Genomic DNA, 15,513 nt, shown 5'->3' with positions numbered 1-15,513 from the left:
ATCAGTAAGATTTCATCTCTGTCTGCACAAATGTCAAAATACCTATTTAAACATACATATTTCTGTATATACGACATAGACCTCTCATAGCCCTAACAGGTTCTGCAGGGTGCTAGATGCATGAGAGGGTCTTGCTGCCGTTTTCTTTATGCGTTTTAGATGATCGAATCGAGGGGAAAAAGTGCAGCAGAGCTCAACCTGCAGGGCCAGAAGGAATCTCCCACCACGACACGACCTGGCAGCAGAGGTCCTTGTCAAACCTCCAGCACCACCAGCTGCAGGATGGGGGGAGCCCGGCCCACGGTGTGCATGGGGCAGGTAAGGGGGGTGGCAGGGGCTCCTCATAAAGACTAACAGTCTGTGGGAGCGGAGTATTTGGAGATGCGTTAAGTCTCTCCTGGGTTGGCATCTCTGCAGCATCTCCTTTTCCCTTCCACTAACTAATTTTTACTGTTCAACAGCCATCAATACGCTGCAATTAGCAGTAGCCCCTATGGAAAAGAAAGGCCTCAGTAAGGAAAGCGATGGTCACGTGCAAAGTGCCCAGGGATGGGGGATTTAAACATCCATATAATAATACCTCGACTAATGGTCTGGTGGGAAGTGGAAATAAACCTGGGCGTATCAAACTGGGCTCAAGCCCAAGTCTGAAAGCACCCGTTTTCGGGGCTGCTCCTCCAGCACCCCCAGCACCCCCACGGGAGCAGGACCAGGCGGCTGCGGCACCGACCTGGGTGAGCTGGAAGACACCTACCAGGGCAGCTCAGCCTGTGGGAAACAGCCAAAACCTTCATCATCAGCTCATTAAAACTACCACCCTGCCAGGCATCCTCTCCGGAGGTGGAGGAGCGCTGTCAAGTAGGCTTCAGCAGGCACCACGCTGTGCACGGGGGGGCTGCAAGCACACGTGCCCCAAGAAATCCAGCATCAGGGGGTCAGGGTTGAAACGGGGTTTTGCACAGGCAGGTCCTTTGATCAGCCACAAGCTGGGCACTGGGATAATGTCACCATTTTGCTAGAGCCAGAGCAGTGAGAAGGTTCAAGGGTAGCACCAGGAATGGTGGGGGGTGCAAGGTCCCATCCCACCCCATCCCCTCGCCCGGCAGCTCTGCTGAGGAGCTCCCAGGTTCTTCAGGAACAAAGCCCAGTGAGATTTCTCAGATCCAGGCAGAAATGCTCCAAACCTAGTACGCTCAATAGAGGAGGAGAAACCAAAGGGGAAGCCAGCAAGGCCAGCCCACGGCCCCCACGACCCTCCACGTGCCCCCACAGCCTTTCCTTGCAGCTCCTGCCCAAGGCTATACCCAAAAAGGGGCTGACCCCCCCCCCCCAGCTCTGCCCTTCCCTGCCAGCCTCCCCCCCCCTCCCCAAAAGCTCCCACACATCACAATCACGGCACGCAGCCCCGTTTCACGCCGGGCGGCCGACGGCGCGTGTTTAGCCTCCACCTTCAGCTGCGTGTTACACCGCCTGCTCCCACTGGTTCTATTTTTAAGGGTGAGAGTTGTGGTGCACTGCCGTTTCCCCAATTTGAGCTCTTTTTCTCCTCGCAGTTCCCCAAATTAGCCAGTTTCCACGGTAAAAAAACAAAAAAAACTGCCAGACAGACCTGAAAGGCGCTGGCAAAACCCCACTGAGGAGCCTAAGCCAGCTCCGCTCTCTCACTCGCCCCCGAAAGCCCAGGGATTCACCGGGAAATGAAACCCTTGTGAAAATAAGGACAGGGACTTCGTCAGCGGGCATCTGGGTGGTTTTCGGGTTTATAAAGATGGGCAATATTCTTTTCCATAAGTCACACCCAGACTGGCATTTCCCAGTAATTTTGTTGTCTTTGGTGATGCTGCCCGGCCAGTTCTGTGTTTTCTGAGAGGAGTGGGAGCAGAGGCAGCAACACTGACCACGATCACCAGCAAGCATGAAAATGTGCCTGCGGGTCTGTTTTTTTTTTCCTTGAGAAAACCAAACATATATATTGGTTTAATTAAACCCTGCAAAACAATACAAAACAGACTTAAAAACCCCCTGCCTGCTATTAGGGAGAAGCCCCCGGGGTGAGGAGCAGGGATGCTGCAGCCGAGAGCCCCGAGCCCAGGTAACACCGAAAAACTGATGCTGAAGTAACAACACGGGGCAGTGATGCCTTGGGAAAAAGGGATGAGCTGAGGAGGAGCAAGGACAGGCACCTTCCTGGGGCTGACTCTTGTCTAGGCATCTGTTAAACAGATAATTCTTTCAGGTATTTCACTTGTGACAAAAGGAACCCATCAAGACCTGGAACTAAACCCTGCCAGACGAGAGTGCTCAGGGCACACTGGCCTTTAAAAGTCTTAAAACAGCTTTTTAGCGCTCAGTGGGTCATGTATGTTAATTAACCCCAAACCTAAACCCTCGGTTCAAGTGGCAGAGACTGGAAACATCGTTTTACCAATGGGAAAATTGAGGCTGCAACTCAAGGGACAAAAGGGAGACGGGGCAAGGCTGCAGACTCAGCCCCAAAGAGAAACATCTCTGCATTCCTGTACGTTCCCCCCCGCTCTCCTGAGAGCAAGTTACTGGATGATTCCAAAGTGGTTTAGGTGTATCAAAATAACACATGAGAGCCCACACAACTATGAATAACAATGAATTAGAGGATCCACGTGAAGTAGTGGCGCAGAAGCGTCACCAGCCAAGAAAGCTGGAGGAAGGCCACCTCCAAATTTGCTGTGAGACAGCGTGACCCACCAGGCACCGTGCTGTGCCTTCGCTCGAGGCGCCGGAGCAGGTACTTACATCCGAGGCAGGACCTTTATCGGCACCAGGGCAGGAGAAGGTAACGAACTCATGGCACCGCTTGTGCACCACGAAGCAGCAAACTGCAAAGAGAAGACAGAGACAGCGTCAGGGGATTGGCACCACGCAAACCCAGGGCTTAGGAAATAAAAAGCTATTATGTCTGCTCTATGAGACGACTTTACTTTTCCTTAACTAAACCTGTGGCAGATTTTTAAAACTTATTGAACATCGTCAACTGGACCCGGCATTTCAGTCAAACGAAGCAGAAGCAAAACGTTGAACGAACGTCAAAGGAGGGCTGGGAGCCCTTCTGTTGGCTTTGAGCTCATTGTCGCTCAGCTGCGCACACTCTGAGGTCACTGCCATGTATAAAAAGAGGGAGAATCTGGCATTCGCGGGTATCTGAGCTGAAAAGTGCATGTGTCCAAAAATGGAAGATTGTACCGATGGGAACAGGTGGGCAATTTTCCTCCCACAGTTCTGCTTTTCTTCAGCAACTCCACAGCCTCCATTTGCCAGACCAGAAGACACACACGTCTCCCTCTCCTCACGCACGCATGTCGATGACAAAGTCACCCTTCTGGGAACAGCGCAGGAAAATTAATCCCAACATATCACCACCCAGACTTTCAAGCAAGAGTATCCAGAGCTAAATCCACATCCCTTAAACCACCAAACCCTTCCAGCACATGCTAATCTGAAGCTGCCGGCAGTATTTTTGCAGTCTGTGCAGTCAAAGCGCTCTACTTAAAGGCTAATTTTTTTCCCTAAATACCAAATAAGCCCCTTACTTTCAGTGACAGACCTCAAAAAGACCTCTCAGCGCTGTAGATAATTTCAACTGAGGGCCCAGGTCCTTCTCTGAGGGTCTCAACCCACCTCACCCCGCAGCCGGAGGTGGCACTACCACTCTGGGAAGCCAGGGTGCCCCAGGTTTGGGGAACAGAGGCACCACCTCACACCCCACGTCACCTCCTCCTGGGTACCAGCCCCAGCAGGTCCAACCGCACTCCATCCCTGCATCCACACCATGCCCCATCCCAAAGGATGGGACCTCTGCTCCAAGGCACCACCTTGTATGAAGGGAGCCCCAGCAGGAACAGAACAAAGGGGAGAAGTGCCAATTCTGTGCAGAAAGCAAAGCTGTGCAAAGGCTGCCTTTGTCTGGGGGAAACCTGGGCATTGAACTCTGCTCTGTCTCAGGGGTCTCTTATTTGCCACGTGCTTTTCTCAAGAGCTGCTGTTACAGTAAATGGAAGAGCAACTGGAAGATGAGATGCAGCCCACTGGGATTCAGAAAAACTGAGCACAGATAACAAACTGAGCAGTGCAATAATGAAGCGGGTTTCAATCGCATCAATATCGGTCTTTCCCAAAGGAACAAGGAAAAGGCAAGTGACATTTGACATTAAACTCACAATCCCCCCTCATTGTGCCCTGCCACATCCAGCTTTAAACTCGTTCTCCTTGTCGCATTTTTCATTCTGAAAAAAACCAAACCCAGAAGGTTGAAGAGGCACAACAGCTGCCAAGAACTCTCTCCTCACAGGACCTCTCGCTTGCTTTTCTGCGTCTAACAAATAAACATTTTCTTGAAAACACTGTTCACCCTTTCTGTCATTTGTGTACGGAGACAGAAGCATCTGGGAGGCAGGAAGGAAGGAATTAGAACTCTATTAGCAAAGATTTGTCCTGAAGTGTGTGTGTAAACTCAATAAGGCTCCGTGACACGCTGGAGCGCAGGCGCTGTCGGGAGGTTGCACGCTGATGCCAATATCTAGGCTGTGGTGAGAGGTTCCCAGCGGAGCCGGAATAATTGGAGTTCAACAGAAGAAACAAGATTGTTACTAGGCTGAACTTCCTAATGCCATTACTCTGTGCCATATAAAAAGAGCTGTTCAATGCAAACCTGACTGAAGAGTGGGGAAAGAAAGAAAAGCAGGTCCTTTGGTGCTCCCCTACCTCCTAAGAAGCTTTGGCACTTTGGGGACGGTGATATTCGTTTCTGCTTGGGGAAAATAACCTTCCTGCCTTTGGGGTGACTGAAGCTGGAGAAGGGAAAGGGCAGGAGATGTCCGTACAGGTCATCCCGTCAGTCACAGCTCACCCATGGGTGACATATGGTCACAGGAGACCACCTGGATTCTGCTCTGCATGGTGTGAACCAGGGGCTGCCCTCACCAGGCACTGAGCATCCAGCTGGCTCTGCCCATGCTGGAGCCTTCCTCCGGCTGGATGCATCCAGGGAGGCCACCTCACATGAGCCAGGCTCTGCTCCGCAGGGCTTTGGAGAACATAGCCATCACTAATCTCTCCTAAAAGACACGACAGCCAACCATCCCACCCCTTCCACCACCACAACCTGCCTGGCACTACCACTGATTTCCTTGCCACACTCTTCCCATCTCCCAGCCACTCCTTCTGTCTCCCAACAGAACCCAGGGAATGCTGTGTGCTGCCCGTTTGCCACGCTGATGCCCACGGCAACCCTCTGGAAAGACCTGTGGAGCCCCAGGCCAGCACCCGGATGGACAATGCCAGCCCTGCCAGCACCAAGACAGACGATGCCAGCCCTGCCAGCAGCACCCGTCCAGCTGAGCACACCCCACCAGTCACAGCACTGGGCACAGAGACAGATTTCCCAGGATTCAGGAGCAGGGAGAGGAAAGCAGCCTCTGCAGGAGCACTCGAGGTTATGATGGGGATTAAAAAAAGCTTAGTTTCTGTCCCTTGCACCAGTGCCTTCACCACCTCAGCTATTTCTCTCTCATTTTCTGCATGCACCTCCCCTGAACAGGGCAAGGGCGGGTTGTCGGTTTGGCTTTATTTTATGGGAAGTTGGAAATCTGACCTTTCTATTTCAGCCCTAGCAGAAAGCCACGGTGCTCTGCTTCCAGAAGCAACACTCCCAGATCCCCTCCGTGCCAGGCAGACAGGACCAGGGCCTGGCTCTGCCAGCACATTAAGAGGGATGCACTGTTCCCCACAGCCTGCATCGCACAGCCAGGAGACACAGAGCATCAGCAGAGCTGTGGGTTTCAAATGCATTTGACTTAAAATTAAAAAAAAAAAATAAATTAAAAATCAAAGTCTTCAGTTCTGCTGTGCACGAGAAGAATCTGCAGTGGTTTTCTGCACTCTGCTCATTACACATTTAATTTGACAGGCGGAACTCTGGCGATAAGGAGAAACAGAGAGGGAATTTGAAGAAGCAAGGGAAAGGAGAGCACACAGCCAAGCGATTGATCCTGGCAGACGTGCGAGAGGATGACTGGAGCAAGCTGAGCACACGTGTGTGCACACACTGACCCTGGGCGAGCCGCTCACTCTTGCCTCTCCAAAGACACTAGGAAAGCAGAACACATTCATTTTACATCTGCAGAAGCAGAAGAGGTGAAATACCCATTTCTAGTAGCAAGAGAGACTAGAAAGCCAATGTCTGAGAAGCTTAAAACCATCCCAGATTTTTACTGCAGCCTTTTCCCTATATTCTTTTAAGGTTTCACTGAAGAGTTTAATTATTAAAGATGGCATTAAATATATACACACCGGTAACACCTCTGCCCTTTGAGCAGGAGTACACTAGAATACACTAGAAATGCAGTATTTTCTCTTCAAGTGTCAAACTAATTGCCGCGTGTTCAAAAAACATTCATATTACTGTTCAATTAAGCAAATGATACCCGAGTCACTGCAAGTTATCTTTGTGGCAACTGAGTATTTCACAAGAACAGCAGGTTCTCAGCATTAATATAGCTTGTAAGGACAATCCATTGGAAGAGGGTGAAGTGCAATGCTTCCATATGCATCCAAAGGAAACAAGAGCCTCTGCCCATCACAGAAGCGTGGGCTTCACATCCAAGAGCTCAAACGAGCCATGGAAAGATCCACTCAAACACTTCATGAGTGCTTCAGTGAACAGTCCATCCATGCAAAAATATGACCAACAGAATTAATCGGGTACAGGAGCTTGCACCAGTAATCCTGCCTTCATTCCTAAATTTGCATCCTACCCAACAGAAGATGTGATAGATCTTTCCTCCCATGCCTAGTCTGGTGCATTATGCCGGGAAGAGGCTGCCTGGTTCCCCTGGAACCAGGACCCAGAGAGTCAGCTCCGTGGGTCTGCAGGGACGAGCGCTGCCGTACCACTCCTGGTTTCACCACACTTCAGCATTTTAAGCCTGCATCTTTGTCAGTTTAGAAACTGCAGTACAAGCAGCAGCTTTCCCACGTTGCTAATTAGACAGTTAATTTGTAAATCTTATTATATGGATAATAAAGTTATCAAATCCCACTAGTGAGCCACAAACGTCCCGAGTCATTTACACACAACAAAAACGAAACATTAACCTTTACTATTTGTTATTGAATAATGCAAGAATGTTTACTGGCCCTACATTCTTCTTTGGAGCTATCTCCATTGCAGGCATCTGGGGACATGTCTCTGTCTTGGGGGAGCGAAGGATACAAAACCCCATAAAAGATCTCCACAGGCTTACAAGACTTGCTGGAATGCACATTTTTAACAGCATCCCCAGCAGAGTTTCGCAGATCTGGGGAATCTTGCACCGAAGTGCCAGGGCAAGATCACGGACCTCCATTCCCTGGGATCCTGATGCAGATTTGGGACAAAAGGTCTCCAAAACAGCAATGGGGCACCAGGGTATTTTCAAACCTTAATAACTAGCCTTATTTTGAAGGATGGAAAGAGAGGAAATGCTAACAGTGTTACTTTAAAAAAAAAAAAAATTAAATATACATTTATATACTTAAAGGCTCCTTGGCCTAAACCACTGCTCAAAAATCCTCAAGAAAAACCATAAAGCACTTTCCCCAAACTGATCACGGAACCTGCCAACCAGAAAAACCTCACCCAAACGCGTTCCAAGAGTAAGAACGTTGCCGAGCACGTGTCCGGCTGCACCTCCAGCCCAGGAAGGGACCTCCTGGGGCAGCGAGGGCTGCTGGCACAGCTCGGCAGCAGGCAGCACATCCATCAGCTCCCGGCTGCTGACAGCCGGCCAAGCCAGGCTGCCGAACGCAGGGAGACAGGCCAGCAAATTAAAGCTTTAGTCAACAGCATGCGGTCGGGAACAGCCGTACGTTTGCCTGTTTTGGAACAATGCTGCAAAATCACTGCAGCACACAGAAGCCCCCGGTAAGTCCCCGGCGATGGCAGGAGGGACAAATCCATTGATGGTACTGCATGGAAATCACAGAGTATTCATGGTTGGAAGGGACATTTGACATCATTGAGTCCAACCACACAAAAAAAAACCCCAAAAAACCTCCATCCCCCCACCTCCCCCAAAACAAACAAAAAAAACCAAACACCACATACATACATACATACCACATACTGGATATTAGGAAAAAATTTTTCACTGAAAGGGTTATCAGACATTGGAATAGGCTGCCCAGGGAGGTGGTTGAGGCACCATCCCTGGAGGTGTTCAAAAGACGGGTTGATGTAGTGCTGGGAGGTATGGTTTAGTGATGATGCTCCTTGTTTGTTGTGTGGGTGTCTATTTTTGTCAGTTAGGTTGACGGTTGGACAAGATGATCTTTAAGGTCCCTTCCAACCTAGAAGATTCTGTGATACACACCACTGGGTAGAAGCCCCTTGATTGCTGAGGACTTTTGTCATCCCCAGACCCATGGCGGGTGACCAAGATGAGCAGCAAGCTCAACACTGATCTTAGAGAAGACTTCCCTACAGGCTGCTGTGTCCTGCTGTAGGGGCAGGTCTCGCCCCCACACCTGGACCCTGACGGTTCTCCTGGGGGTCAAGAGGATGTAGCAAGCAACAAAAACCTCAGTGAAAGTGAAAAATGAGAGGACAGACCTTGCCATTGTGAAGCAGCTGGGCAGGTTTTAAGGTACTTCACCTCCATGTGAGGGAGAGCGGGTGGGAACAGCCAGCTCCCCACTTGGAGAGCTGCACAGGGCTCTGACACGTTGAGTTATCAGCCGAGGACTAACCCACCACAAGCATCCAAGTTAGTAAGGTGTCAGGCAGAGTCACTAATAAACAGTTTGTCTCTATGGTGTGGCCAGTCCTGTGGGAACAGAGAGTCCCCTCCTCCCCCCGATGCTCCCAGTTAAAGCAGGAAAAACGTCTTTGTTGGAGGGGACAGGGAGAGATGTTGCAGCAGGACATGGTGGGATTTTATGCCACTCAAGGCTTGCTGGGACAGGCTGGGCAGGGGGATGCATCCATCCACCCCATGCTCTCGGGGGCTGCAGAAGGAGCATGGTCCCCCTGTTCCCACCTACCCTGTGCCTGGAACAACCCCAGCCCATGATGCTGAAGCCGACCCATGCGAGGGGTTCCCCCAGCCCATAGCCTGGGGCTCTGCTCTCCTCCCACACAGCATTCCAGGGAAGAGCAGGAGCAGCCCTGGCCATGCTGATGTCCCCCATGGATGAGCCTCACTCACCAGGCTTGCTTATCATGAAGACAGAGCTTGTTTGCTCTGCGTCGCCTGCACGTGCACCTTCCTTCTCCTTCAGAGTGTTTTCTTTGCTTCTGTTTACCGAGTGTAAACAAATGCAAAAGAGTTTCCCCACCATATGCACCACAGCTCACCTCACATGCTCCGTCTCCATTCAGATGCTTTCCCAAAAGCAGACAATTGGGCAGTTTGCCCAAAGACACAACAATGCTGAAAGATTTGCTCTTAGAATACAAAATCCTTCCCAGTCCAGTGGCTTCTGCCCAGGAAAAAAACCCTTTATCAAGGCTTTAAGCTCCTTATACCGGCATCAGGCTGCCCAGGGAGCCAGCCCTACGTGGGCACTGGTATTCCCAGGAACCTGAAAGCCCAGGGAAGTCTCAGGGTTAGTGTTTTATTTGCAAACACCAAGTGTCTGAGACTGCTGAGTCCATCCCAAGAGCAGGACAGAGCAGCGGACCCAAGCTCTGGGGCTGCATCTCTGCCCGTGCTGTTACTGCCAGGACGCACGTTTGTCCAACGCAGTGGCCAGTCCTGCTCAGAGCAGGTCTTTTGGGGCTACGTTTCTCCAGCACACTTCGACCTTGCTCTGGATCAGATTTTTGGGATGCTAGAAGCACACTCTAGAAGGAAAACTGCCTTGCCCCGGGCCCTGTCCATGCTACACGGATGCACTCCGTGCAAGGAGCTGGATGACTTCAAAGGGTCACAGATGGTGGAGGGCAAGCAGTGGCGTTGTGCCACCCGAAGCACCATATCTCCACACAGCCCAGGAAAGCCAGGAGAACCCTGGAACTGCTTCCAAGCCACAGCATCCTTAACACAAGCTCTTGGCCATCTGCACAGAGCCCTGGCACCAACCCACAGCTGAGGGCTTAAAAACGCCAGGAGAGCACCAACCTGCATCGTACCTGGCAAGCAGAGCCAGGCTGGCTCGGGATTGATAAATCATTTCCTGACCCCTGCACGCTATCAGCTTGGAGCCTGCCACATGAGATCTGATTAGCCTCATCTCCCACATGAAACGTCGTTAGCTGGCAGGAAGGTGTCCAGCCCTCCTCAAAAAACCCAGACACTGTGACAAATGACTTCCTGCAGGAATGAACCCTGCCTAGCAACTCCATGCCGCATAAAACAGCACTGCCTTTTATTTGATCTCCATTTGTTGCTCCTAATTTCATTGCGTGAAGTCCTTGTCCTGATGTTCTGAAGAAGGGGCTAATCAATTTTCCCCCGAGTTCCTTCAAGAAATGAATAATTCAGGAAAGTCACCTCTAAAGCTTCCCCCCCTGCCCAGTACATCTCTTCCCAGAACACACATTCCCGCTGCATGGAAGCCCTTTGTCCACCTCCGCTGGGCAAGGGAGAGGTTTGGAGGTACCAAGAACAGTCTCAGATGCAGTACGTCAAATAAGGCAGACAGATGGAGAGTTAACAGAGCCAGAAGAAGGATCAAGCAAGATTCATCTAAAAATCAAACCCAGGGAGGAGTTAAAACCTCCTCAGAGAGCTGACGGAGCCGTGATTTAGCAGATGGTTCTAATATCACGAAGCTCGAAGATTATTTCGAGCGTATCTCGGTACGTAGCTGCTCCCTTACAAACCTGTGGAAATTCTCATTTAGATAACGTTTCCCCTTCCTAAATAACAAGATATTCAGGAAACAGCTTGGAATTCAGATTATCAAAATGAGGGAAAACAAAATAAGCACAACAACGAAAAAAAAAGATTTATAAAGGAGCTTTGTGTTGATCCACCTACGCTGGGCAAACCCGCGGGGTCAGCTGCATTAGCCCGGCTTTGCCCCGATGATGTACTGAAATGCACCACAGCCAACAGTTGCCCACAATTTTTCCATTCCCACATTAAAAAAAAATAAGACCCGCTACATCAAACAAAATCAGTGAAGCATGGTAATTGTAAAATAAGGGGAAAGAAGGTTTCCAGGAGGGGAAGTCCTAAATTTCTGACAGCGCTTCACAGCTTTTAATCACTTACAGCACATAAAGAGAAGCTGAGCTAAAATTTGTGCTCTTTGGATTTAATCCCCAGCTTTGGTTAAAAGCTTTCTGGAGTTCTTACAACACAATAAATATCTTCAGCTCCCCATCAGACTTCAGCGGTTTTCCCCTGTGTCAGCTCTGGAGACACAGGAGAAACGATCTGGGATTTTTTGGCTGCTCCAGAAACCTATCAGGGAACAGCTCGGGGGATTGGGATGACGGGGGGGTTATGGTGAGTCCAGACCCATGCACTGGTTCTGCCTGTGTTTGGTTCACTCATCAGACCTGAGGACGTAACAAGAGACACCAAATCCTTTACAGAAAAGGATAGAAGAGCTGTTTTTCGTAGGGAAGATGTGGAAAAATTAAAAAAAAAAAAAGCATGAGACAGCAGGCTTCTCTTCTGTGAGGTCTCACCAGCCTTATTTCTCTGGGAGACTGAGATTGCCTGAACAGCTACGAAGATTTTCAATCCAAGAAAGCGGTTCTTATTCAGACCAGTTAATTCGACGCTAATGGTACAAAGAAACCTTCATTACAGGTTTGAAGAGGCCCAGCCTTGCAAATTAGCACTGAGAAAGCTGTCATTCAGTGCCAGGAAGACAAACCTGCATTTCCTGGTATTTCTGAAATAAAACCAGCACTATTTTTTTTTTTTTTTAAAGCTATACAATCTTCCAGCCGTTATAAAAACAACCGGCACTGACCATTCTGCTCTCCAGCAGATCCCATCTGCAGATCCCAGAGCAGGGACTGCATAAGACAATGGTATCACTGGCAGGATTTTTGCCCATCATTACTCATCCCAGGCTGGGTTCTGGGAAGGGAAGGAGCAATGGACACAAACACATGCAGGAGCAGGGCCTGCCCGAGGCTCCACGAGTCATCCCCGGCTGAGCAGCCCCTTGGCCGATGCCATTTCCCCTTTTCTCAGTGAAAGGAGGATGCTCCTGCTCCTCCTGACCCCCCAAGACCTTTCCCCAGAGCCATGAGAAAGGCTGAGGAGCTCAGCGACAGGGATTACGTGCCTGAAGATGGGAGGAATCCTCTCTGTTGTGCAAATCCCTGTTAGGGAAAGGGCAGACTGAAACACCCGCATTTATTTAGGCTCCTCCTGCCCGTACACCCAGTATCAGCTCCAGGTTTTTTTGCTCCCATCTCCCATTTCCTCTACAGGGAGAGTTCTCACTTCTCCAAGAACACAGACCCCTTGCTCTTCTACTCACTTGTTCTTTTGGGAGGGGAAGAGGGGCAACAATAGCTTCTGAACAAGGCTGTGTCTGAGGAGAAAAATTCAGTGGAAAAATCCAGTACAAGCTCTGGGTGGTCCTGCTTTACCAGGGGAGTTGGACTAGATGATCTCTATGGTCCCTTCCAACTCTAAAAAAAAATCAGTGAAAATTCAGATCCAGGATCCTGCAGGATGCCCTCCCTGGGAGCAGTCTCCCAAAACCTGCGATGCCCACAGGCTGGCAGCGCTCGCCGCTCTGCTCACCCCCCCCCCAGGACTGACGGCTATTTCCAGAGACACAAAGACATTAATTTTACATCAGAGAGCCTCGTCCCGGCTCAGAGAGAAAACGGCTCAGAATTTAAATACTTCATCAGCATTTCTCCCGTACCACGCTGTAACAGAGATTCACTTTCAGACTGAATAATTTAGCCCCACTCCTGGCCGGCGCGGCACACGAAGCAGCAGCCAGGGCTCTAGCAGCAGCCAGAAGCACCAGCAGCAGCTTGGTGACCCCCTCGAGCCCCCAGCCCCAGCTCCATGGCTCAGGGAGGAGATGCTTCTCAGCAGCAGCATCGGGCAGCAGAGCCCAGCCCACACCAGGCTCCAGAGCGGGCAGCAGGACTCACTGCAACCTCCAGAGCCGGGCAAAAGCCCGCGCTGTGCAAGCCCAGCTTTACCCCATCCCTGGTTCCTCCATGAATTACAAGTTTCAGGACTCCCCAGAAATGTTCCTGTGTCAGTGATGCCCCAGGATGGGGAGGAAAATGTATTCAGGTGCCGAGGGGTTTTGTGGGCAGGATCCGGGCTGCTCCTGGCACTGCCTCAGGCTGGGTATTTTGGAAGGTTCCTGCAGATGCCGTCATCTCCTCCCCTCTCTCCTCCGTCAGTTCACGGATGACTGAGCCTTCCAGCTTGTGCTGTCTCCACGCTCTGGTGCTCGTCCGCTTTTCACCAGCATCTCCCAGCCACGGCTCAGCAAGGCAGCAATTCCCAAGACCAGGCTGGTTTGGATGCAGCCACCGAGCCCTTCCCTACCTCTGGCAGATGCGACTCTCTGCTGCCCGCGCCCCTGGACACACCACCGCCTATACCACCTACACCACCACAACATGGGGAGGACATTCCAGACAGCTCTCGACACATCCAGGCAGCGGCATGACTACCCCATCCCTCCCACCTGCCCCGGGCTCGCTGTGTGGCTATCAGCCATCTGTGCCCTTTTCTTGTAAGCCAGTTATGACTTGTTGACTCTTTGAGCTCCTCCACTATCTCATGCTCAAGGGCCAGATGAACTCAGTAGGTCCCAACACGAGGGCGGCACCCAGCCTGCCTCCTCAGGAGGGAGAGGATGTGGTGGGTGAAGTGGGAGTTCAAAGCACACTCAGCTGGCTGTGGTCCCCCCTCTGCAGCTCTGACTCCCAGCAAGGTCTCCCAACCACCACAGCAGCACCCATTGCTCCCTCAAAGAATTGCACGTGTGCCCCCGGAGCAGCTAACTCTTCCAAAAGCCCCCATTCCACCCCTTGGAAGGTGCTTATGGTCCATTCCAACACACACCTGGAAAGCAGAAGCCTGTCTCTCCATTCTGTGCAAGCAATGCTTCTAGGTACTCATTCCCCCACCTAATTTAGGGATTTAAGAAAATATAAAAATACAAAGAAAGGATCACCCTTGCAGAACTGCAAAAGGAAGCCTTGCTGCTCCCTTTGCACCTGGAGGGCAGAAAGACCCTATAGGAGATGTAGGGTTAAACACCTCCCCTCCCTGGAGCCCAGCATCCCAGCCCAGCGATGGGGGAACAGCACCCTCCAACGCTGCAGCCTCCAGGTGCTATGGGGTGGGGACAAGTGGCATTTGTGGCTTCTCAGGGTAAGACCTCATCAACAAAAATCAAGTGAATCTGGTGCCTGCAGTGTCCAAAACACAGCAGCAGCCCGCAGCAGCCCACAGCAGCTGCACTGAAGAGCAGGGGGAAGAAGGCTACTCTGCTGTTCGCTTCCAAATGACACATCTTTAATATTCCCCCCCCCTTTTTTTTTTAAAGGGGTTAAATATTTTGAGCCCAGCCATGCACTTTTAGAAGGATTTGAGTACATACGAACAAAACATTCAAAAAAAAAGTCTGCAGCTTTTATATGAAATACCCGTAATGAATTGACAACATCCTCTGCATGACAATGAATGTATTGAAGCCAGGCGGGATGAGGAACGTCAATCATCCACGGGAATATAATAGGTGTGGGTGGGGAAGGGGACGATGACAGCATTAGAGCTTGGATTGGGGGGGGGAAATAATAAAAATCTTCATTCTCCCACTGCATGTGCCAGAGAAACACCTAAAGCCACATCCAGGTGGGATGCCCAGGCACAGGGTGGTCTGGGATGCAGCCCATGGAATGTGGCTGGTGCTGCTTCTGCAGCTCTTGCTGGCACAGGGGTCACTGGACATGGCAGAGGGTGGCTCCCTCCAGCCAGGATATGGCCAACATCCAGCTCCTGTTTCCTCTACAAATTCCTTGGGTCAAAAAAGCTGTCTGGGAGCTGTGAACAGAGCATCCAAAGCCTTTCTCCTCCCACCATGTGCCTGTCCCCCAGCTGCGCAGGTACACAGCCAAGTCCCACCATGAAGCACACTATTTAAAGAAACCAAGAAAAGCCCCTGGCAGAACAGCTCGCCTGTGGGAACCTTTAGAGAGGTTATTAGCAGCGAGTGGAGCCACACACACCAGCGCTTGAATAGGGGGGGTCCATGTGGTGTGTCAACACCACGCTGCACCGCTCGCCCGCCCTCCAAACCCCACCACCTCCCGGGACCAGCAGAGAAGATGAAAGCAATGAGAATGAAGCCGCCAATATGTTTCCCTGCATGAAGCATGCGGGAATCACAGACACCTTTCTTCTGGACTCCTTTTTTCCCTGTGCCAGGTGCCGCCGCAGAGACCCACGCACGGAACCGGGGGGAACCGCACCAGCCGTGAAACTGCCCACACACCGGCCCTGACAGATGCCCTGAATGAACGGGGGGGAAACGTGCCATTCTCTA

At 51.0% G+C, this 15,513-nt stretch overlaps 1 protein-coding gene across 1 annotated transcript in view; it reads right to left on the bottom strand.

Moving 5' to 3' along the window:
- PRKCB (protein kinase C, beta) overlaps window positions 1-15,513 on the bottom strand; it is a 130,712-nt gene that overhangs the window by 73,768 nt on the left and 41,431 nt on the right. Inside the window, exon 3 of the mRNA XM_014936185.1 lies at window positions 2,773-2,855. Coding sequence (XP_014791671.1) covers window positions 2,773-2,855 — 83 coding nt within the window. The remainder of the gene's footprint in view (window positions 1-2,772; window positions 2,856-15,513) is intronic.

This window comes from Calidris pugnax, unplaced genomic scaffold, assembly GCF_001431845.1.
Source record: "Calidris pugnax isolate Ruff unplaced genomic scaffold, ASM143184v1 scaffold17, whole genome shotgun sequence".
NCBI lineage: Eukaryota > Metazoa > Chordata > Aves > Charadriiformes > Scolopacidae > Calidris > Calidris pugnax.
This window is presented reverse-complemented; position numbering and strand designations above follow the sequence as displayed.